This window comes from Ailuropoda melanoleuca, chromosome 15 (assembly GCF_002007445.2).
Source record: "Ailuropoda melanoleuca isolate Jingjing chromosome 15, ASM200744v2, whole genome shotgun sequence".
In the NCBI taxonomy this organism is placed as follows: domain Eukaryota; kingdom Metazoa; phylum Chordata; class Mammalia; order Carnivora; family Ursidae; genus Ailuropoda; species Ailuropoda melanoleuca.
In genome coordinates, this window is record NC_048232.1 from 79,101,772 (window position 1) to 79,124,732 (window position 22,961).

General features: G+C 53.0%; 1 protein-coding gene across 2 annotated transcripts; it reads left to right on the plus strand.

The window, feature by feature from the left end:
• The first annotated feature begins 13,309 nt into the window (after positions 1–13,309).
• On the plus strand, positions 13,310–20,017 carry HMOX1 (heme oxygenase 1). Of its 2 annotated transcripts, XM_011232764.3 has the most exons (5): positions 13,310–13,462; positions 14,917–15,037; positions 17,065–17,556; positions 18,224–18,323; positions 19,485–20,017. In XM_011232764.3, the coding sequence occupies exons 1-5, from the start codon at positions 13,440–13,442 to the stop codon at positions 19,613–19,615; spliced, it is 867 nt and encodes a 288-aa protein (XP_011231066.1). In that variant the 5' UTR covers positions 13,310–13,439; the 3' UTR covers positions 19,616–20,017. The 2 variants fall into 2 exon arrangements, with proteins under 2 accessions (XP_011231066.1, XP_034499890.1); XM_034643999.1 differs by lacking the exons at positions 13,310–13,462; positions 14,917–15,037 and adding an exon at positions 16,857–16,869.
• The last annotated feature ends 2,944 nt before the right edge of the window (positions 20,018–22,961 follow it).

Below are 22,961 nucleotides of genomic sequence, written 5' to 3' on the forward strand. Positions count from 1 at the left end.
GGGAGTGGCGGCGTCACCGGCTCTAGGTCACCTGCTCCCTGAAGCCCGGCCGCGCTGGCGGCTGCTGGCGCTCAGCTGGGTTCCGGGGACAGGGGTCCGGGCGGGGACGGCCCCCCGCTGAGTCACCCTCTGCCCGGCAACCCTGCCGCCCTTTCCTGCTGAGTCACGCTGGCAGGCTCTGCGCGGAGTCACGGTCGCCGGTCTGTTTTCTCTGAGTCACGGTCCCGAGGTCCGCTTTCGCTGAGTCACGGTCCCGAGGTCCGCTTTCGCTGAGTCACGGTTCAGAGGCTCCGGCTCCCTCCCCGGGGAAAAGTCCGGGCTGCGGCGGCGACTGCGCAGGCCCGCAGGTCCGGCCGCGCCCGCGTCCCCCACCCCGCTACGGGGGTCCTCGCCGGCCTCCCCAGCCTCATTTTAGGGACCCGACCTGCTCAGCGCCTCCGAGGGCCAGGGCTGCAAACGGCCAGCCCAACAGGGTGGGCGTGTGATCCCACCAAGGATGTCTTCGAACAGGGGGTCCAGCGCAAACCAGCCCCTTCCTAGCCTCCCAGCAGCAAGCTCGTTGTCACCAGCACGCTAGGACAGACACGAGTGGTGGCCTTCCACGATGTCAGCTTTATGGGGTCATCAAGCAACATTACCATCATTACAGAGCCGGTTCAGGATTCCAAACTCAGTGGCATTGGAGGACGTGATTGACTTGGCACACAAAGCGGGACACGGGACAAGTCACACAATAAACAAGATAACCAGGCATGGTCCGTCTGTGGGCGTGCAAGAGAGATAAGGCCTGGGTGGCGCCTGGGTCCGTGCTGGGCACCTGCTGCTTGTGATGTTCAAGCAGTGGAGGGTGTCCGCTCTGTTTGGAGATCAATCTGGCAGGGCCTTCAGGGACGGGTGCCTTTTTTAAGTGGTTGGGGGGGGGGGTGTCACGTCTGAGGGGTCTGACCCTGTGCTGCCAATCTCCTCCCTTTCTAGACGGATTTCAGCAGTCCCGGGCCCCTGTAGACCCACTGTCCTTCTCCCTGCTATCAGTTCTGGGTGTCAGCTGATCTGGTCTGGGGATTTCTCATAGCTGCGGTACCCTTAGCGGCTTGTGTGGTTGCTAGGCACAGGCCCCTGCTAGATGTGAGTGACTCCATCTTGCTCTCTATAGAAGCAGGGGGGCTGTGGACGGGAGAGGAGCGGGGGGGCTCAATGCAATGCAGGGTCTGGACTGGAACCCAGGCTGTGGAAAGAACAGTTGGGGGGCAATTGATGACGTTTGAATGTAGGCTTTCTATAATGTATTTGTGCTGAAGTTAGAACCCCTGATGTTTAATAACCATACTAATTGTACTGTGGTTACAAGAGGCTGTACTCGGGTTTAATACATGCTAAAGAATTTGGGGGCAAAGGCGCAACTTAATCTCTAATAAGCCAAAAATACATGTATATATGTATATGCGTGTGTAAGTGTATATATACACACACACATACATATGTTATAGTTTATATATGCATATAAAAGAGTGCATGTATCTATAATCGAGAGAGAGAATGAATGATAAAACCAATGTGGGGCGCCTGGGTGGCTCAGTCGTTAAGTGTCTGCCTTCGGCTCAGGGCGTGATCCCGGATCCCTGGGATCGAGCCCCCGCATGAGGCTCCTCGGCTAGGAGCCTGCTTCTTCCTCTCCCACTCCCCCTGCTTGTGTTCCCCCTCTCGCTGGCTGTCTCTCTCTCTGTCAAATAAAATAAATAAAGTCTTTTTTTTTTTTAAAGATTTTATTCATTTATGTGACAGAGAGACAGCCAGCGAGAGAGGGAACACAGCAGGGGAGAGGGAACACAGCAGGGGAGAGGGAGAGGAAGAAGCAGGCTCCCAGCCGAGGAGCCCGATGTGNCGGAACCCCGGGATCACGCCCTGAGCCGAAGGCAGTCGCTTTAACGACTGCGCTACCCAGGCGCCCCATAAATAAAGTCTTTTTAAAAAAATAAAATAGGGGCGCCTGGGTGGCACAGCGGTTAAGCATCTGCCTTCTGCTCAGGGCGTGATCCCAGCATTGTGGGATCGAGCCCCACATCAGGCTCCTCTGCTATGAGCCTGTTTCTTCCTCTCCCACTCCCCCTGCTTGTGTTCCCTCTCTCACTGGCTGTCTCTCTCTCTGTCAAATAAATAAATAAAATCTTTAAAAAAATAAAATAAAATAAAATAAAATAAAATAAAATAAAATAAAATAAAATAAAACCACTGTGACAAAATGTTAACACCTGCTGAATCCAGGTGAGGAATCCTGTGTACTATCCTTGCAACTTTTCTGGACATTTGAAATTATTTCAAGGAAGTTTACTTATTGAGGAAGAAATTAAGATGGAGACCCCAAGGTTCTGGTGGGGTTTTGTTTGTTTGTTTTTGAGAAAGTGAGCAGCAGGTAGGGGTGGAGGGAGAGGGAGAGAAAGAATCCCAAGCAGAGCAGAGATTGGAGCTGAGCATGAAGCCCCAGGCCAGACTCGATCTTAGGACCTGGAGAGAGTGAACTGAGCCAAAATCAAGAATCAGATGCTTAACCGACTGAGCCACCCAGGCTCCCCAAGGACCCTGAGGTTCTAAACTCCCACATGAGAGCAAGGTTTGTGAGATTTTAGGGACCCCAACCCTACTCAGAACCATCCAGAAGTTTCTAGGTTCCTAGGCTCTGGGGGAATCCTGAAAGGGGAACTGGATGCCATTCTCTGACCAAACAGAACAGGGAATGCTTAGTGAGGGCTTCCTCTTCCCCGGGCCCCATTCTGGGCCTCTTACATATGTTTAAACTAATTTAATCCTGACCACATCCCCTGGAGCTGATGCTGTTATTACTTATCAATTTGTCCTATGGGGAAATAAAGCTTAGAGGGTTGACGTGCACTCATGCACTCCGTGTGCTAAGTCCTGGATCCTGGACTTGATGCAATCTCTTTCAGAGTTCATTGCTTAACCCCGTCTATGCCACCTGGAAGTGCCTTGGTCCTGCCAACCAGGTTGAACCAGGTCGTGGAGCCAGAGTCAGGCTCCATATTGGCCAAGCTGTCCTCACAGCCTGAACTCTCCAGAATCAAGACGGCTGCCTGGTCTGGTCACCGGTCCTCAGTCACTGGATCTGCGCAAATAGAAGCTGGACGACGCCTAAGAAAGAGGTTGCTCGTTCTACACCCTTCCCTGCGCCAGGCCCAGGGTCTCCAGACAGCAGCTTGCTATAGAACTTGAGTGTGCTTGAAGGTGAAGGGGAGCAATATGTGTCACCCCAAAATATGCCACTTCGGCATACTGATTATTTTGAATTAAAGTTACTTAAGAAACAGCCAGTGCCAAGAACCCTCTGAATCCCCTTTGTCCCCCTGAAAGCAGGAAATAGATCTCCCGTGTGAAAGGTGCCCTCCCTGTACCGAGAGGGTGGAAGGCATCCTTATCGCCAGAGATAGGGCATTCGAGGCGGAGAAGACTGTTAAACAAAGCTTGTTACTTCCCCCAAGTAACTACTCCAAACCCCGACTTCCTTGGCTTGTCGATTGTTCACAAATTTATTGTTTCTTTGTCTGAAAGGTAGGAAAGCTGCCTGATTTGGTCATTTCTTTCTTGTTTTAAAGATTTATTTATTTATTTTAGAGAGAAAGAGAGGGAGAGAACGTGAGCATGAGAGCGTGTGTGTTGGGGGAAGAGAGGTAGAGGGGAGAGAGTCCCAAGCAGACTCCACGTGCCGCACAGAGCCCAACACGGGGCTCGAACCCGTGACCCTGAGACCACGACCTGAGCCAAAACCAAGAGTCAGACGCTCAGCTGACTGTGCCCCCAGGCGCCCCTGACTTGGTCATTTCTTAGAGTCCCGTATTTTTATAGGCTCTCGTGTGTATAAAATTAAATTTGTTTTTCTCCAGCTGATCTGTTTTATGCCCATTTAATTATCAAACCAGCCTAAAAACCTAGAAGGAAATGTTTTTCTCCCCTACAAGAGATGGTTACACCTGGCCTCAAGTCCCAGGTGAGCTGTGTGACTGCAGGTGGGGAGTTCAACCCTGCTAAGCCTCGTTCGTTAAATCCGCAGCATCTGCCTGCCGAATGCTGGGCCCTGGGCCAGTCCTTGTCACCTTCGTGGGGCTCACAGTTGGAGTGGGGGGCAGCTGGGACACAGGAAGCTCCAGGAGGGGCCTTATAAGGTGAGGGGGAAGGGGTGCCTGGGTGGCTCAGTCGTTAAGCGTCTGCCTTCGGCTCAGGGTGTGATCCTGGAGTTCTGGGATCGAGCCCCACATCAGGCTCCTCTGCTGGGAACCTGCTTCTTCCTCTCCCGTTCCCCCTGCTTGTGTTCCCTCTCTCCCTGGCTGTCTCTCTCTGTCAAATAAATAAATAATATCTTAAAAAAAAAATAAGGTGAGGGGGAAAACTTCCGGGAAGCCTGGGCTCAGTCTGTTTGGTACAACTTTATCATTTTTTTAAATTATTGACATGTACTTGACACAAACCCTACATAGGTAAAGTATATAATTTCATGAGTTTTGACGTAAGTATACCCGCCAAGCCATCTCCACCACCAAGATAATGATTGTATTCGCTACTCCCAGAAGTTTCCTTGTGGTCCTTTGTTTTTTGTTGTTGTTTTGTTTTTAAAGGTTTTATTTATTGAGAGAGAGAGTGAGTGAGTGTGTGTGTGTGTGTGTGTGTGTGTGTGTGTGTGTGTGCAGGAGCAGGGGGAGGAGCAGAGGGACACAGAGAACTCAAGCAGACTCCAGGCTGAGCCCTGAGCCCGACCTCATGGTCCTTTGTAATCCCCCACTCCAACTAGGTAACCACCAATCTGATTAGATGAGCTTGCATTTTCCAAAATTTTGTAAAATCCTGTATTCATTTTATATATAATTTTACATAAATGTAATTAGAATTATTTTCTTTTAATCTAGCTTCTGTTACTCAATATTACGATTTCGAGATGCATTTGTCTCGTTGCACAGAACAATGGATCTTCCTCTTCATTGCTGGGAATCCAGTGTATGTTTATACCACAGTTGTTTCTCCATTCACCTGTTGATGGACATACGGGTTGTTTCCAGTTTGGGACTATTAGCAATAAAGCCACCGTGAACACGGGTATACAAATCTTTGTGTGGAAACACACTTTTATTTCTCGAGGGGAAATACCTAGGGGTGGAATGGCTGGGTTGTATGGCAAGTGTTTGGTCTCTTAAGAAATTGCCAACTCTTTTCAGAGTTTGTAGGAGAGGTAGTTTCCTCTACTCTCCCAGGTTTTGGAGCCGGGGTCTTAGAAATTAAAATGACAAAGACAAATTAACAAGCCACAGTTTTTTAACGCACGTAGCACACATGCGCAGGGGAGAAACCGTGATGAGTAACTGAAAGGAGCCCAGGAACCGGGGTTTATATAACAACTTAACAAAGAACAATGCAGCTGGGGCACGGGGACACCCCACACAGCTGAAAATCCGTGATAACTTTGGACTTCCCCAAAACGTAACTACTCCTAGCCTCCTGTGGACCAGAAGCCTTGCTGGTAACACAAACCATCGACGAACACACATCTTGTATGTTATATGTTAAAGTAAGCTAGAGAGAAGAAAATGTTATTAAGATAATCATAAGGAAGGGGCACCTGGCTGGCTCAGTGGGTAGAGTGTGCCACGCTTGATTTCAGGGTTGTAAGTTCAAGTCCCACATCGGGAGTAGCAATTACTTAAAAATAAGTAGCGCAGTCGTTAAGCATCTGCCTTCGGCTCAGGGCGTGATCCCGGTGTTCTGGGATCGAGCCCCACATCGGGCTCCTCCGCTGGGAGCCTGCTTCTTCCTCTCCCACTCCCCCTGCTGTGTTCCCTCTCTCGCTGGCTGTCTCTCTGTCACATAAATAAAAATAAAATCTTTAAAAAAAATTTAAATAAATAAATAAAAATAAAGAAAACCTTATGCAAGAGAAAATACATTTACAGTACTGTACTGTATTTTTCAGGGAAAAAAATCCCCGTATAGGGGGGCCACCTGCACAGTTCCAACCCGTGTGGTTCAAGGGTCAACCTTACAGTACATTTGCAGAGAAGTGAGCAGGCAAAGGAAAAGGGGTTGAGGTTTTTAGGGGCAGCAAGCAGCAGGTGTGGGTGAATACTTGGGGGAATTTTAGGAAAGATAAGGGTTAATACACTAAGCCTTATTGTTTTGATTCCTCTGGGTGCCATCTCTGAGTTGTTGAGTCTGGCTTCATCTCAGGTGATGATGAGTCTAAGCCTGCTTTTAGACAAATAAGGCTCAAGACAGATTACTTTTTTTTTTGGCATTTGCTGTTTCTCAATTGTCTTTAGCTCAAAATAACCCTCATGCAAAGTGGCATATTCTGACCCCTACGGGTATCATTTTAAGATCCCCTCCTCACCCCCGCAGAAAGGGAAGGTTCTGGTTGCTTTACACTCAAAACAGCGGGTGTGTGTGTGTGGGGGGTAGTCTGTCTTTTTATTTTTAGCCATTCAAATAGGTGTGGAGTGCTATCTCATTGTAATTTAAATTTCCCCGATGACTCGAACATGAACTTGAACATCTCGCCATGCACTTAGTTGGCACCCATATATCTCCTTTGATGAATTGCCTGTTCAAACTTTTTACCCATTTAAAAAAAATGGCCTGTTTGCCTTCTTAATATTGAACCGTAGAAGTTCTTTACATATTCTTGAGACGTGGCCCTTGTCGGATATGTGTTTGTAAATAATTTCTGCTAGTCTCTAGCTCGCCTCTTATATTTTATTTTATTTTTATTTTTATTTTTTTAAAGATTTTATTTATTTATTTGACAGAGATAGAGACAGCCAGAGAGAGAGGGAACACGCAGGGGGAGTGGGAGAGGAAGAAGCAGGCTCACAGCAGAAGAGCCTGATGTGGGGCTCGATCCCATAATGCCGGGATCAGGCCCTGAGCCGAAGGCAGACGCTTAACCGCTGTGCCACCCAGGCGCCCCTCGCCTCTTATATTTTATAACAGTGTCATTTAAAGAGCAAAAGTCCATTTTGATAAGGTCCCGCTGATTAATACTTTTTCTTTTACATTTTGTGCTTTTTGTGTCGTATTTGAGAAATCTGCCAAATCTAAGGTCCCTGAGGTTTGCCTTTGTAATATATTCTATGTTTTTATAGGCTCAGTCTTTTGTTGAGGTCTGTAATCTGTTTCTGTGCTGGGTCTTGAGAAAGGAATGACTTCGCAAAGGAGTGCAAGAGGGGGGTGTGTATTCTAGGTGGGAGGGACCACTCTGAGCAAAGGGCCAGAGGGATGTGTTCCTGGATAGTTGCAAGGGGGTATTTCTGAGAGTGGCATGCAAGGTGTGACGGAGCAGGTGGGGTGAGGCTCTCCTTGGGGACAGGCGGCCAGGGCCAAGGGCGGAGGACCAGGTGTGCCAGGCGAAGGAGCTTGCATGTTACTCCAAGGGCAATGGGAGCTACTGAAGGGTGTTGACCAGAGAGGGGTGATGTGGTCACAGTCGCCTTCTCTGCAAAATCCGGGGCCAGAGGAGCGAAGGAGATAAGGAGCGGAAAAGTGTTCCAGGGGCAGGTTGGAACCTGCCGTTGGCTTCCCAGCCCTCTCAGGAGGCTGTGATAAGCACCCTGAATTAAATGTTAACATTTCCTGGTGACTATGTGTCCTACTGCTTTGGGGAGCTCTTTTATGACTGTCAAAAACCAAAATTCAATGGAGTACCTTTCAAGATCAAATTGGCTTTATTCAGTGATTTGGGAATCAGGCAGCATCCCATCTAGCAAACAGGAAGGAGCTCTGAAGGGTTTTTATAGGCAGAATGGGGGAGGGGCAGTGAAACAAGGCATGGATTGTTTCAGGCGAGGTCACCTTCCTTTAGCAGAAGGTGTGGTGAGGGGGATCTACCAGGCTGATCACCTCACTGGTCCAACCAGGGGACTCCAGACCGACTGGGTAAAAGTAACATTCCTGGAAGAGGCAGAAACTGAAATGAGGTCAGACGTTAGCCTTGGTTTGCTGACTCGGGGCTTAGCGCAAGTGACTCCATTTGGGGCCTGTCTTTCTTCTTTAACATTAGGAACGTTCAATCTCTTGTCTGTGACATGTGTGGCATTTTCTCCCAGTGTGTCGTGGGGTTTCAGCCTTGCGTATTGGGGCGCTCGTAACCCAGAAAGCGTCTGTGTTTTGCAGTCCTGTCTGAGAATGTTTTTATGGTTGGGGCTTGTCTGCCTTGCTGAGAAAGGCCACCCCTCCCCGCTGGGCTCCCTCTCCCGGCCGACCCCTCCGCTGGGTCAAGGGCATGTCCTCTTGGGTCTTTGTGGATTAGGGGGCCGTCAGGACACCCTGTGTCACCTTGTTAACTTGGGATGCCTCCTGCCTGAGGACATCCGGGAGGGTCTCCTGCTTCTCCCTGAACACCATCCGGCCCAGGCCAGACACCCCGTGTCCCCCAACCTCAGCTGGGGTCTCACCTCTGTTTTTCACCATTAGAGCCTTGGGAGACGGCCGGCCCGCCCTCTGTCCAAAACCACTTCTGTTTTCCAAGCGAGCTGAGCTGCGGGCGGTGCCCACAGAGTGCTGAGTCGAGATTTCCACATTCCCCTTGAGCAGCTGCGTTTCTGCTGAGTCACTGTTGGGAGGGGGGCCCTCGGAGCAGAGGGAAGGCGGATTTTGCTGAGTCACCGGCTGCTTCCTTGGCCTCCCTCGGAGCCGTCTTGGTGAAAGGGCAGCTGTCACAGCAGTCCGAAAGAAGTGAAGCTCCCAGAAAAGAGCAGAAGCCTCCAATTTCTTTCTAGTCTTTGCATGTTGTTTGCAAAGCCCTGTCCCAGGCATCTCAAAGGTGTTTTGTCCCAGATTCAGCTGCCGATTGGCCCTCGTGGCAGTAAAAGGGCAAGTCCAAGTCCTCCGGAACTCCTCTCCATCCTCACATCCCACTTCCTATTCTTCTGACATTCTGGATGGCTCTGCCTTTAGAATGCGGAGGTCCTTGGCTGCTTCTCAGCCTGTCCTGTGCCAACCCTGGATTACGGTGCTGGGCAGCCTTCTGCCCTCAGCATCCGCAGAGATCCATCCCAGGGGAGACCTGTCACTCCCCCTGCAAACCCTGCAGCCTCGCCTACCTACAGAAGGTCCTTGCAACAGCCCGCAGACCCCGCGGGGCTCTGTCCCCGGCTCCCCCAGCTCAGCTCTCCTGCCTGCCCCTCCCTCTCTCTGCTGCCTGATTTGTCCCCCCAGTGGGCCTCGGTCCTGCCTCTCCCCTGCTGCCCTGAACAACTTTCCTCCCGCACCTCCCAGCCTGTGAGTCGGCCCTGACCTGACCCTGATTGAACACTGCGATCCCCGAGTCCTTCTGACCCTTCATCAGACTTCTCCTACCCTGTCTCTTCTGCCTCCAGGCAGGGAAAGCTCTCAACCTTCAGGATCCCAGAGAATCCAGCAGGTTTGCCCGGACTGTGAAGTCTGTAACCTTGAGGACAAGTGCAGAGGGCAACGAGCCTATTCCACCAGTCACATAACATAGTCCCAGGTTCCAGGTAGGATTGCACGGGCATCTCTGGGGGGCTGTGATTCTGCACACCGCAGAGGAACGCCCACCTCCTGGGTTTGGTGAGGTTGAAATGAGACCATGCTTGGAAGAATGCTTGGCTGACGGCAGACCTCTGGATTTCTTTCCAGTTGCTACCCACGTTGGTCTCCCGGGCCCCCGGCCCCCATTCCGGATCATTTTCTCTTGGTCCCAGGCTTCTTCCATTAGCACCCTGAGCTCACAGGCTCTGTCGAGGTGGGCTTCCAGCCTCTTCAGCCTTGCATCTCTAGCGCTCCTAGGAAACCGGCCCATTCCAGCCGCTCAAGCATTTGACCCCGAGGGGAAGGCGTGGACACGAGAGGATGGGTTCTCCGAGGAAATCAAACTCTGATGGTGAAATGCTGCATGTCCTGCTGGGAGATGACAGAAAGGAGCCGCTGAAGGGGACCCCCCAGGGTCGCTCTGTCCATCTGTGTCCGGCTTCCCGAAGCTGAGCCTCTGTTCCCTAGATGAGGAAGACAGGCCTTGAGGGGGGCCACCCTCCTTTCCTGTTGCTGTTGTAAAAATTCTTGCAAATGTAGTGTCATAAAGCGACACATGTTTATTGTCTAGAGAACCGGAGGCCAGAAGTCCTGAAATGGGTCAACAGGGCTGTGTTTCTTCTGGAGTTCTAGGGGGAAGACTTCCTCACCTTTCCCAGCTTCTAGAGGCCTCCTGCCCTCCTTGGCTCATGGGCCCTGACTCCATGTTCGACCCCAGCATCTTCCAGTCTTGGTGTCCTGTTTCTCTTTTCATGTCCCGTTCTGTACTGTGACCCTTCAGCCTCCCCCTCAGAAGGATTTCTGTGATTACATTAGGCCCATGAGGATAATCCTGGATAATCTCCCCATCTCAAGATCCTTAAATTAACCACATCTGCAAAATCCTTGTTGCCATGTAATGTAACATATTCAAAGGTTCTGGGGATTCGGATGCGGACATCCTTGGGGTGGGGGGAAGGCGGTGGATTATTCAGTTTACCACAGGAGGAGAGAGAATACTATTTGGAACATTCCAGTTGCTTGAGGACAGGGAAGGGGAAGTCAGGAAGCTGAATCAGCACACAGAAGGACCACAAACTCAACACTGGGACAGAGGAAAGAGCCAGATCAGCTCTGCCCCGGCCTCCTCTGCCCTGGGGTTGTCGGTGTGGGGGTCTGTTCAGGCCAAGTCCAGGGCTCTTAGAACAGCAGTTAGAATGAGAAGCAAGCCTGGACTGGGAGCCAGGAACCTGTGGTCACTGAAAGCTCTGTGTTGTCACAGCCTGGGCAAATGGTCCCCACTTGGGGCCTGTGCTCCCCCATGTTAAATAAGAAGGAATCAGATCACACAAGCGTTACTTTCTGGGGTTCCTGAATTGACAAGCTCTGGATGTGCTGAAGGGAAGTTCTCAGACCTTGACACTCTTATCCCCCAAACTGCGGGGGCACGGATGTGCCCCTCTGTGACGGGGCATGTGACGAGGGGGTCAGGAGCAGGGGCTCTGGCTTCAAAGCACCGTGGGTGGAATCCCAGCTCTGCTGTCACTAGTTGTGTGACTTGGGAAAGCTACTAACCTCTCTGCGCCTTCGTGTCTACGTGGACGAAATGGAGATGAAACCGACAATAACCTGGAAGGCCGATGCCAGGATTAAATGAGATCCTGCACGTAAAGCCTCTGCCCATGGAAAGTGCTCCCTAAAATTGGTTAAGATTGCAGTTTGTAACTTGATTCCAGCCCTTTCGGGGCAGCCTAGTAATATTATCATGTTTACAGAAAGACCTTGTGGTTTATCTATTCATTCTTTCCAATCAATCAGTGCTGACCGTATGCTACCTGCCAGGCATTGTTCCAGACTCCCGGATTTACAGAACAAAGCAAAGTCCCTGCCCTCCAGGAAACTTGCATTCTAATGAGGCCGTTGGTTTCTAATAGCCCTCATTTCTAGACAATTCTTGGCCACAATTTCTACAATTTCTTTTTTTTAAGATTTTATTTATTTATTTGAAAGAGCGAGCGAGCGGGCACACACAAGTAGGGGGGAGGGGCAAAGAGAGAGAGGGAGAAGCAGACTTGGGGCTGGATCCCAGGACCCTGGGATCATGACCTGAGCTGAAGGCAGACGCTTAACCAACTGAGTCACCCAGGTGCCCATTGACAACTTCTTTTTTTGTTGTTTAATCTTCTAGTAGCTATGGCTCTACTTCTGACCTCTGTGAATCTTGTCCTCTCTCGGAGAGGACACCTCACCTTCAAGGTTTGAAATCTTTGTCACAGACTGCCTGGGTTCAAAACCTTAACTTCTGTGCCTTGGTTTTCTCATTTGTAAAATGGGAAGAATAATACCAACCTTATGGGGTAATTGTGAGGACTAAATGAGCTAATGTATGTGTTTAGAGTGTCGCTGGTGCACAGTCTGTACAGGCTCGGTGAATATTAGCTATTAGTATGGTGACTACTGTTCATAGAATCAGAGGTGGTTCAATAGTTTATAGACTAGACTCTTTGACATAGCCCCTCTTTCTGGAAGCTCAGCAACTTCCCGATCGCCGGATTGATTTGGTGACTGACACTCAGGTAACTGACCCTGGAAGAGGGGGCTCATGGGCCAGAACTCTGACCTCGGATTAGAGGCACCCACTGCCCACTTCTCGATGACTGTGTCCAAGCATCAGGGCCTCCTAGACATGCACGGATGGAGGGAACAGCAGGACTCAGCCACCGCAGTCCCCCGGGGGGGAATCCATGCTGACAGGCCATGCTCAAGCCTGACTTGCATTTTTTCAGATGTGGGGCGCTTGCTACCTCCATTTCCAAACAGCATCCCTGTCCTGAGCCAAAGTCACCTTTTTATCATTGGTTTTCTGTTTGTGTTTTTGTTTTTTCATTTGGAACCCAGAGTGGTGGCACTGGGACAGGACTTCTGGAATCATCCCGTTTTTCTCACCGGGGCTCACCACGTGACCTGCTCTCCCCCGGACTGAAGCGATCCATCTCCTGCAGACCTAGTTCCACAGCAGCTCTGATGGGGCTGGCCCTGCGAAGAGAGGAGTCAGCTGTGCCAAGTTCTGGAAGCACGCCCTAGGCACGCAAGCAGGGATGTAGTTTGTGTGACGGGCATGGCTCTCAGGTTGCATGTGTAGCAAGTGCTAAGACAGCTTGGAGGAGGAGGGCAGACTTCGACACACTCCCAGGTTTGGGTCCCAGTTTCCTGCTTTATGTGTGACCCTGGGAACGCCATTTCATTACCCCCTGCCTCAGTTTCCCTGTCCGTAGAGGAGTGGTGATCTACCCCACAGAATAGTTGTAGGGATGAACCATAAACACAGTACAGTCTCTAACACTTAGTAGGGCTCAAAAAAAAAAGGCCCTAAATAAAGTGAGAATGAGGAGGCAGGCTGTCAGCAGAGGGTCCCCTGGGGAGAGGTGACATCTAGGGAGAGCAGGCTCCCAGCACGGGGCGGGGAGGAGACAGCAGGCAGGGTCTGGGGCTGTTAAGTCCCGGCCATTGCCCACTAGCCTCCTACTCTGAGATGCACGCCTCCCAGCTTTCTGGACCTTTCAGAATCCTAGGGTGCGCAAGCAAGTCCCATCCGGGCTTGGGGGACGCAATCACAGGGCTGCTCATTTTTCCAGAAGAGTGGTGTTTTCTTTGTGTTTTGTTTTTTTTAAGCGTCCTGTTTTAAATTGCTTTGTTTTCCTTGGGTCATATGACCGCTCCCCCTCCACCCCCGCTGGCCTAGGGCGGGCGTGGCGCGGGTGTTGCAACGTCGGGCTGAATGTGGGGATCAGCTGCTGGCCGCCGCCACGTGACCCGCTCCCGGGGATAAATGGACGGCGCGGCCGCGCTCGGCACCGTCACTCTCTCGCACGTCCTCTTGCGCGTCTGGAGACGTCGGAGCCAGCACCGAGCGCCGCAGCATGGAGCGCCCGCAGCCCGCCAGGCAAGCGCGGGGCGCAGGGAGCCACCGGGGCGCGGGGGGCCAGCCTCTCCCGGGCGTCTCCAGTCCCTCCCTGAGACAGAGCGGAGAAGCCTCTTCGCTGAGTCCCTTGGGCTTTGGACTGAGGGAGGAGCCGGGTTTCCGTCTCGTCCGGTGGGGTCGTTGGAGGGATGAAAGGTGATATACACGTCCAGCTCCCTGGCACCGGGTGGGTGACCAGATGGGAGTGTCTCTATGGTATCCATGTTTTTATTATTATTAATTATTATTATTATTTTATTATTATTATTATTTTGGACTTTTTAATATCCTTGGAGGTGCTCTCTGCTTAATCTAGAATCCCCGGGGCTGCCGAGGAGCCTGGGTGACAGTGGCTGGCTCTCTTACCAGAGCCCCCTGGTGGCCACGTCTTCCTCCTACTAGCGGTCCAGTATCTGAACAAGACACCACCGTGGCTGTCCTGCCCCCATTTTACAGATGAGGCCTGCACAGTGCAGGGAGGCAAGAAGCCCAAGGGCCCCCGGCTAGCAGGTGTCGGTGCTGGGATTGGAACCACAGTCTGTCCACCTCCAAGTCTGGCTCCTTCCCTTCTCCCAACAGTTGAATGAGCATGTGCAGAGCAGGGGTGATGTTTCTGGAAAGGGTGCAGGAGAGAAAGGAGAAATGACAATTCCGTGGGAGGTGGAAACAGACATAGGGCAGAAACACTCCCACAAAGGGACTTTTTCTTTGAGTAAAACAGAGTTTTGCAGAGTTTTTTTTTTTTTTTACTCAAACGATTTATGATGAGCATAACATGATAACGGATTTATATCTGAAATGTCAACAGAGTAAATGAATTAAATCTTGGGTCTAAAGCCAATCAAAGCAATTATGATGTGAAATATGAATGTTCATATTGCCAGGGCTACTTCTCGCTTGGCGTTGCAAGCTCTCCTCCCCCCCCCAACAATAACTGGTACCAGGATTTCCCAGTTGGTCGAATGACTTGGAGCGGGTTGATGGGGCTGCGTCCTAAGGCAGTTGGGAATGTAGCCTGTGTAGATGGCAGGCTGGACTGACTTCTTTTTTTTTTTTTTTTTTTAAAGATTTGGTAAGCTTCTTTTATTATTATTATTATTTTTTTTAAGATTTTTTTATTTTTATTTATTTGACAGAGATAGAGACAGCCAGCGAGAGAGGGGACACAAGCAGGGGGAGTGGGAGAGGAAGAAGCAGGCTCATAGCGGAGGAGCCTGATGTGGGGCTCGATCCCATAACGCCGGGATCACGCCCTGAGCCGAAGGCAGACGCTTAACTGCTGTGCCACCCAGGCGCCCCTGGACTGACTTCTGCAGAGAAGCCTGATACCGCTGGAAGGCCTGCTGATAGGGCAGGCAGCACCCTCAGGAGCTCAGCGTTGGGAGGACCTCTGCTCAGAGCCACGCTTGTTCACCCTCCCTCCCTCCCCTCTGCAGCATGCCCGAGGATTTGTCAGAGGCCCTGAAGGAGGCCACCAAGGAGGTGCATGTCCAGGCGGAGAATGCCGAGTTCATGAAGAACTTCCAGAAGGGCCAGGTGACCCGAAAAGGCTTTAAGGTACGTGGCCCGGTGGGACCAGCCCTGCTGGAGGGTGTGACGGGTGTGAGTGTGTCCGAGGCGCTCAGGCCAGTGGTTTAAATGGGGATTGGGACCACGGATGCTGAGGGACCAGATGGGCATGTCCAAGGGAATCGTTTTGCAGAGGACATTGAGGCTTCAAGAGGGCAGGTGACCTACTCAAGGTCACACAGCGAATTCACAGGCTGCTAGGTAGGGCCGTGGAGGGGCTGGGACCCTAGAGCCATCAACTGCGCACCTGTTCTGGGCTGGGCATTTTAGGCACTTCATGTCTAATCTGTGCCTCAGCTCTGGGTAAGGAAGAGGAGGAAGGGCAGGCCCAGAGAGGTGAAGTCGCTGGCGGGAGTCTATGGGAAAGGCTGACATCCAGCTGACGCTGCTCTCCCATCAGACCCGGGGCTCCAATTCTGATGTGCCTCTGAAGGCACGGGGTGGCATGGGTTCGAGCCCGAGCACAACCTCTTCCTCGCAGTAAGATTGCGGGCATCTCCTCCGTGAAGTGGGATTGTGACCGTGGGCCCTTGTTAAGCACCCGCTCCCTGCTAGGCACGGATTTTGCTGTTTCCCAGCACGACTGAGGAATTCATGCAAATAGAAGGCAGGCATTTGAAGAATCAGGCAGGTGTCGCGCGTTCAGACATCGTGTGAGGAGAGGTGTGTTCAGATGGACCAGAGGGTGCTGGGGTGGGGAGCTCGATCCCCCGACTCCTCACACCTCTCCGTTTTGCAATCTGCACCCTCCCCCTGCTTCCAACCGGAGACATGCTTCCGTGACACGTGTCATGCCTTTCTAGGGGGTCGGGCCCTCGGCTACCTCCTGTGACTTCTGCGTCTAGTCTTGGCTCCCTCTCCCCGTCCTCCTCCTCCCTCTCTCACAGAGATGGCATACACCCAGTTGTTGCGCTGTGGCTGGGGGCAGCCAGGGAGGTGGCTGCCGGGGTATCCCATCCCCAGCCACTGGGACTTTGGATCTTGCCTCTAAGCCACTGAGTTCAAAGTAGGCACGAAGATCCGGGCGAGAACCCAGCGCTCACATAGATACTGCTGATGGAGGGGACATTTATCACCGCGCCCTTGGAACTGAGGGCCAAGGGCCAGCCTGTGTCTACTGCTTGGCCTTGGGTGTCACATCAGCCCCCTTTAGGACATCATTGTCCCCTTTGGCAGGGAGGGGACCAAGGCTTGACTTGACACTCAGCCCTTCAATCACCTGGAGAGGGTGAGTGGCTTACCCAAGTCACATAGCCCACGATTGGCTGAGCCGAGGTTAGAGCCGGGTGGGCACACTCTATAACCCAGGCTGTCTTGTGTCAGGCTGCCTGTCTTTCTGTCCCATTGAGAAGGTCGATGGCTCAGAAATAACTCGGAAACCTCAACTGGAACATCTAAACTTTGTCCTCCTTCAAACTCAGACTAGAGGATTAATGTGTAACGGGAGATCCGCAAGCCAGGGTGTGCTGGGCCGGTCCCCCCAGCCCAGCCTCTGGCGGTGGTGGAGTTCAGAGTGGGTCTCTGGGAAGGAGAATCATCCCCACAGATAGTTACCCAGAGGTCAAAGTCCAGAGGCACTGGGAGGCTCCCGTGAATGCTTTCTTTCAGATCTTCCCTTGCTCCAGAGCTCTGCTGGCTCCTAGCAACGCCTGGGCCTGACTCCAGTTTCATTTCTTGCTAGCTGTGAGGTCTCACCATCTGCTATCCTCTCCAAGCTTTAGTTTCCTTTTCTGTAAAGCGGGGATAGCATCTCCTCCTTTGGGTTTTTATAAGGAGTAAGTTAGGCTGCGTGCTCATCCAGTGGAATAAAAGGCTTTTAGGTTCAGCAAGTGCATGGTCGAATGTTCCCCTGACCCGCCCTCTGTCTGCAGTGCACAGAGGGTACGGAGGCCCAGCAGGAGGTGGGAGCCCCGCCTGGGGAGGTCCCGAGGGTTCTGGCCAAGGCAGCAGCGAAGGGGCTGGATGGGGTTCTCACACACGGCCAGCAGCCTGACCTGCCCGTCTGACCGTTCCAGCTGGTGATGGCCTCTCTGTACCACATTTACGTGGCCCTGGAGGAGGAGATCGAGCGCAACAAGGACAACCCGGTCTACGCCCCCCTTTACTTCCCGGAGGAGCTGCACCGCAAGGCCGCCCTGGAGTGGGACATGGTCTTCTGGTACGGCCCCCGCTGGCAGGAGGCCATCCCCTACACGCAGGCCACGCGGCGCTACGTGCAGCGACTCCGGGAGGTGGGGCGCGAGGAGCCAGAGCTGCTGGTGGCCCACGCCTACACCCGCTACCTCGGCGACCTGTCGGGGGGCCAGGTCCTCAAGAAGATCGCGCAGAAAGCCCTGGACCTGCCCGCCTCCGGGGAGGGCGTGGACTTCTTCTCCTTCCCCAGCATCGCCAGCGCCACCAAGTTCAAGCAGCTCTACCGCTCCCGCATGAACACTCTGGAGATGACCCCCGAGGTCAGGCAGAGGGTCCTCGAAGAGGCCAAGACTGCGTTTCTGCTCAACATTCAGGTGAGGGGCTGGTGGCCTGCAGCGGCCGCTGTCTCCCCCCCCATCCCCCCGCCCCGGGGCTCGTGCTCCTCCACGGCGGGGGGGAGGGGGGGCTGCGGGCTGTGGGTAAGCGCGTGGCCTCCAGTCCTGCCACCGACTAGCAGGGGGAGCTTACCTCAGCGGCCCCACCTGTAAAACTGAGGATCTCCTAGGACCCACCTCTTCGAGTTGTCGGGAGGGTCCAGTGAGTTTCCGCCGATCCAGTCCCGATGGCAGGAGCCGGCACAGAGCCAGCCCGGTCATGTTCATCGTGTTCTCTGGGGATATGACGGGCACAGTTGTACGACACTGACGTCGTGTGTGCACGGGTGTGTGGCCCGGTGGGCACCGTGGGGGTCCCAGGTGGCGCAGGTGTGGCCAGGACACGGGAGAAGGGCATGATGCATAGGGTGTCCTCGCGGCAGGATGCTGGCTACCTGCGAGCACGTGGGGGAGCCGCCAGGTGGCGCAAATGCACCTGTCGCAGTTTCTCTTCAAAGCCGGGTGACAGGAATGGGACGGCTCAAGGTTTTTCTTAACGATTTCGTGAAGGCCTCAGCCTTTCCTAGCACAACTTAAAATGCCACCTTGGGCCAGGGCCTGGCGCCCTCTCTCACCGGGGCGGGCTTGCGCGTGTTCTGTCTCTCAGCTGTTCGAGGAGTTGCAGGAGCTGCTGAGCCGGGACGCCGAGGACCGGAGCCCCTCGCAGGCCCCGGGGCTGCGCCGGCGGGTTGGCAGCAGGGCGCAAGGTGAGCCCCCCACCCCACCCCGGGGATGGGCTCTGCGGGAGGGGAGCCCGGGGCCCAGCTCTCTGTGCCAGTACCTCTTGGCTGTCCCGTCTTCTGAGTGTTCTAAATGAGAAGGAAGGCGTGGGGGCCCGGGGCTGTCCTTCCGAGTGTGGCTCAGGCCCAGCTCTGCGGCCTCTCCACACCTCAGTCCTTCCCCATCTCTAAAATCAAGGGGGTCGCCAAGTTCTAGTTCACTGGCTAGAAGTACAGACGTGCCCACAAAGGACCCGCAGAGGTCATGGGCAGAGCCTCTGTGTGTGTGTGTGTGTGTGTGGAGCCCGACGTGGGGCTTGAACTCGCGACCCTGAGGTCGTGGCCCGGGCTGAGATCAAGAGTCAGATGCTCAACTGACTGAGCCACCCAGGCACCCTATGAGCAAAGCCTCTTAATTTAGGTTCTTTTCTCGGCCCCATCCTTGTTCCTGAGCAGACCCCCTGATGTGGGGTGGGGTGTCTGGGACCAGTTCTAGCTATTACCGTGGCATGGGGCACTGGGAAGACAAGGAAAGCCAGGATCTTACTACGTGTCAGTCCCTCCCTCATGTGCCTCAGAGAGGGATATGTGCTGAGAGAACATCTGGAAAACTTCCAGAAAGACCAAAGTGCTCCAGGAAATGTACTCTCGCCGAACCTGACACACGTGTGGGTGGGATGGGGGCTTTGGGGGTGGCAGAACAGAGAGGGGAAGCCTAGCCGCCTGCTTGGCAGGTTACTGAGGACTTTGCTCCTGGAGCCACCCTCCCCCACCTGCCCTGTGGCTTCCCCACCTGAGTCGGGACCATGTGGAACCCCCTGTTGGTGGTGGAATTGTGCCTGGGAACGTGGGCATGAGGCCGGTCCTGACGGGATGGGCTACTTGGTAGGGAGAGGGGTCTTTACCCTCCTGCAGCAGTTCTCAGAGCAGGCTCCCCTCGTGCCCCTGGAGGGGGTGTTCTCACAATGTGGGCTGGCTGAAAATGGAAAAGTGGACAGCTTGGAGAAGTAGTGAGCTCCCTGTCTTTGAAGGTATCCAAGCAGTGGCCAGAGGGCTCCTTGAGGTCCTTTTGCTGTGTGTTTCTGTGACCTCCCACACCCCCCACCTCTGTCCCCCTGTTGGTGACATTGCCCCCCCTCTTTCTTTCAGACTCAACTCCCACGGAGGCTCCCAGAGGGAAGCCCCAGCCCAGCCTTCTGTCCCAGGCACCGCTTCTCCGATGGGTCCTTACGCTCAGCTTTCTGGTGGCAACGGTTGCTGTGGGGCTTTATGTCATGTGAATGCAAGGGTGCTGGCTCTTTACGCTGTGAACTGTGTCCAACTGAGGGGCCTCCTTCTGGAGAGGGAATGTCTCTCGGCTGGCTTCCTTACCTTAGGCATGGGGGGCTGTCTGTGCCCCCCGCCCTGTCCCTGCATCCCTCTCTTTGGAAGGGGGGTCTGTGGCATCCTGCCCAACCAAAAGCGCATCCAGCTCACTGATGTGAACTTGCAGAGTGGGGTCAGGCATCCTGCCTGGCCCCTGAGCACTCCAGTTCCTGCAGCAGAGCCCAGAAGACGTGGCCAGAAGTGGCAGCTGTCTTGAACCTCTCAGTGCCCTGGGTTCACGGTCTCTGTGACGTGCCATGACCGCTTTCTCTGTGGGCCGTGGCGAGTTTTATATAAACGTGCAAAGATGTTGTGTCTTGTGTCTGTCTTGTTTTTGTTGGAGCCACTCTTTGTTCCTGACTCCACCTGAACTGTGGTATTTTGTTATGTTCTGTTTTTATAGCAGAGATGGGGTGAGTTTTCGGGGGGGGTGGGTGGGGAGGGGGAGGTGTTTAACAACACTGTGGCCTTGGTCTCTAACTTTCGTGTGAAATAATAAACTCCAGTGCCTCATAGTAACTTGAAGTGTTTTTCTTGGGCTCGGTTACCCTTGGGGCGCTGAACTTGTCCCCGCTTGTGTCTTGAATCCCTGGTGGGGAGAAGGGGTGAAGGTGGGGGGGGTGGAAGGGACCAGTCTCGGGTGTTGGTCTCTGTTCTGAGATTGTGGGGGCTGAGCTTTAGGCAGGTGGCGTGTGAATCTTTGTGTTGAACCTTGTGTGATGCAAGACTCAGTCTTAGGGAGGACGGCATTGCCCTGGTAGGCTGAAATGAGCCAATTCTGGGATAAAATTGACCTAGTTGGTACAGTGCATCTTTGGGACTCCATTGAGATCCCTGGGTTCCAAACCCTGCAGCCCCTCTGCTTTGTAGCTCCGCCTTTGAAGTTAGTTATTAACCTCTCTGGGGCTCAGTTCTGTCACCTGTAACATGAATACAGGGAGACTCCCCTCACCTGCCTGTCTTTTGAGAAGTGAATGCGATGTGGGTAAAATGCCACTTCTTACCACATTAGCTCCTATTATGACATGAGGGCGATCCCGGCTCTGTGATGTCTGCTAAATGATTTTTGTGTTGTGCGTGTGAGTCACTTCCCCTGTGTCCCCCTCATTTAATCCTGGCAGCAAACCTGTGAGGGGTGTTACCATTCCGGGGGGTAGGAAGGATTTAAACCAGGTCTGTGCAGCTCTAAAACCCACATTTCCCCTCCCCACCCTCCACAGGCCTAAGTCGGGAGAGCCACTGAAATATTAATAGTGCGGCTTCCCAATTTGGGAAAACGAAAACCCCTCCCTGAAGGTGTAGTTGGGAAAGCAGAAGACAAAGCGTCTGTCTTTTTTTTTTTTTTTTTAAGATTTTATTTATTTATTCGACAGAGATAGAGACAGCCAGCGAGAGAGGGAACACAAGCAGGGGGAGTGGGAGAGGAAGAAGCAGGCTCCTAGCGGAGGAGCCTGATGTGGGGCTCGATCCCAGAACGCCGGGATCACGCCCTGAGCCGAAGGCAGCCGCCCAGGCGCCCCAAGCATCTGTCTCCTTAACACCGCGAGTACCTGAGGACAGGGAGTCAGGAGAGCTTTGTGCCCAGTCCTGGCTTTGTCACCAAGCCTGGAACCTTGGACGAGTCGCTCGTCTCCTTTTGTTCACCTAACACACCTACGTCCCACAGCTGGTGGAGGGCCTAGGGGTGTCTAAATGCCAGTGTGTGGACGGTGGCGTCAGAATCACCAGGCGACCTTGGGCCCCACCAGAGAGTTTCTGAGTCTGCAGACCTGGGGCAGGACTCTGGAATTGTGTTTGTGAAAAGTTCCCGGAGAGATTCCGAAATGCGACCAGGCCCAGGAGCCACGGTTTATGAGATTATGTTTGCCAAGAGCAGTCTTCAAACAGCCTCTGTAGCTCTTCCCACCCTAGGCCCACTTCCCAGCTTTCTGTGAAAGGGACATGGATGTTCATTATTTGTAGTGATAAAGGGAAAGGAGGGAGGGGAGAGACAGAAGCAAAGCACTTTGATTCTACTGGTAGTAAAATGCCAAATAGTCTGTATTCTATTCACACTATGGAGACTCAGTAGCTGTTAAAGAGGATGAGTTGGGCGCCTGGCTGGCCTGTCTCCAAACCATGCAACTCTTAATGTCGGGATCCTGAGTTCGAGTCCCACACTGGGTATAGAGATTACCAAAATAAATAAATAAATAAATAAATAAATAAATAAATAAATAAATAAATAAATAAAATAAATTGAACGAGTTAAATCTGTTCTGTCCTCAGAGGAACCTCCACCAAGTATTAATGAGAAAAGCAAGTGTTAGATTCATTTGTTGATTTTTTTTTTTTAAGATTTTATTTATTCGACAGAGATAGAGACAGCCAGCGAGAGAGGGAACACAAGCAGGGGGAGTGGGAGAGGAAGAAGCAGGCTCATAGCGGAGGAGCCTGATGTGGGGCTCGATCCCATAACGCCGGGATCACGCCCATAACGCCGGGATCATGCCCACAGCTGAAGGCAGACGCTTAACCGCTGTGCCACCCAGGCGCCCCCATTTGTTGATTTTTTTTAATACACTGTAAAAGTGCACGTATTTTACACACTGCGCGTGCATGTTTCCGTGACTGTGGCAAAAGGAATAAATTATTTCCAGTTGTTCATCCTGGACGGTGGGACTGGACAAGAAGGGAAGAGAGAAGACGCTGCCGTCCTTGCTGCTGGAGAGTTTTGCCACATCTTGCCGTTTTTCAAGCTAGCCTGGGTATCTGATCGGGAATTTTCGCGAATCGTAAGCATTGCCAAGTAATGACAAGTCTTCTACAACGAAAAAAGGTATCACCCTTTGGGTCTAAGAAAACATCCCTGAGTCCCAAGGTTGGGACGATTTCGGGCCCAGAGGTGACTTATTTCTGAGTCCTCTCCGACATTCTGCGCGCGTGTGACAGGGAGGGCTCGGCGCAATGGGCAGCAATGGCTTCTGAACCCCCAGGTCTCCCAGCCCCTGGCTCTGCGGGCGGTCATTTTCTCAGGAGACTTGTAAAAAGGCCCGAGTGTAAACGGGAAGCCCTCACACACGCGCGCAGCTCGGGGCCGAAGGCCGCCCCTCCGCCATCTTTGCGCCCGCGCCGCGCCGAGCCGCCCCTTCCCCCCGGGTCAGAAGTTTCGCGCCAAATTGTCCCGCCTGCAAAATGGAGCCCGGAAGGAGGCCTGGGACATGACGTCATGCGCCCCGCAGCCAATCGGCTCCGGGGGCCGGTTCCGGGAGGCGGTGCTCG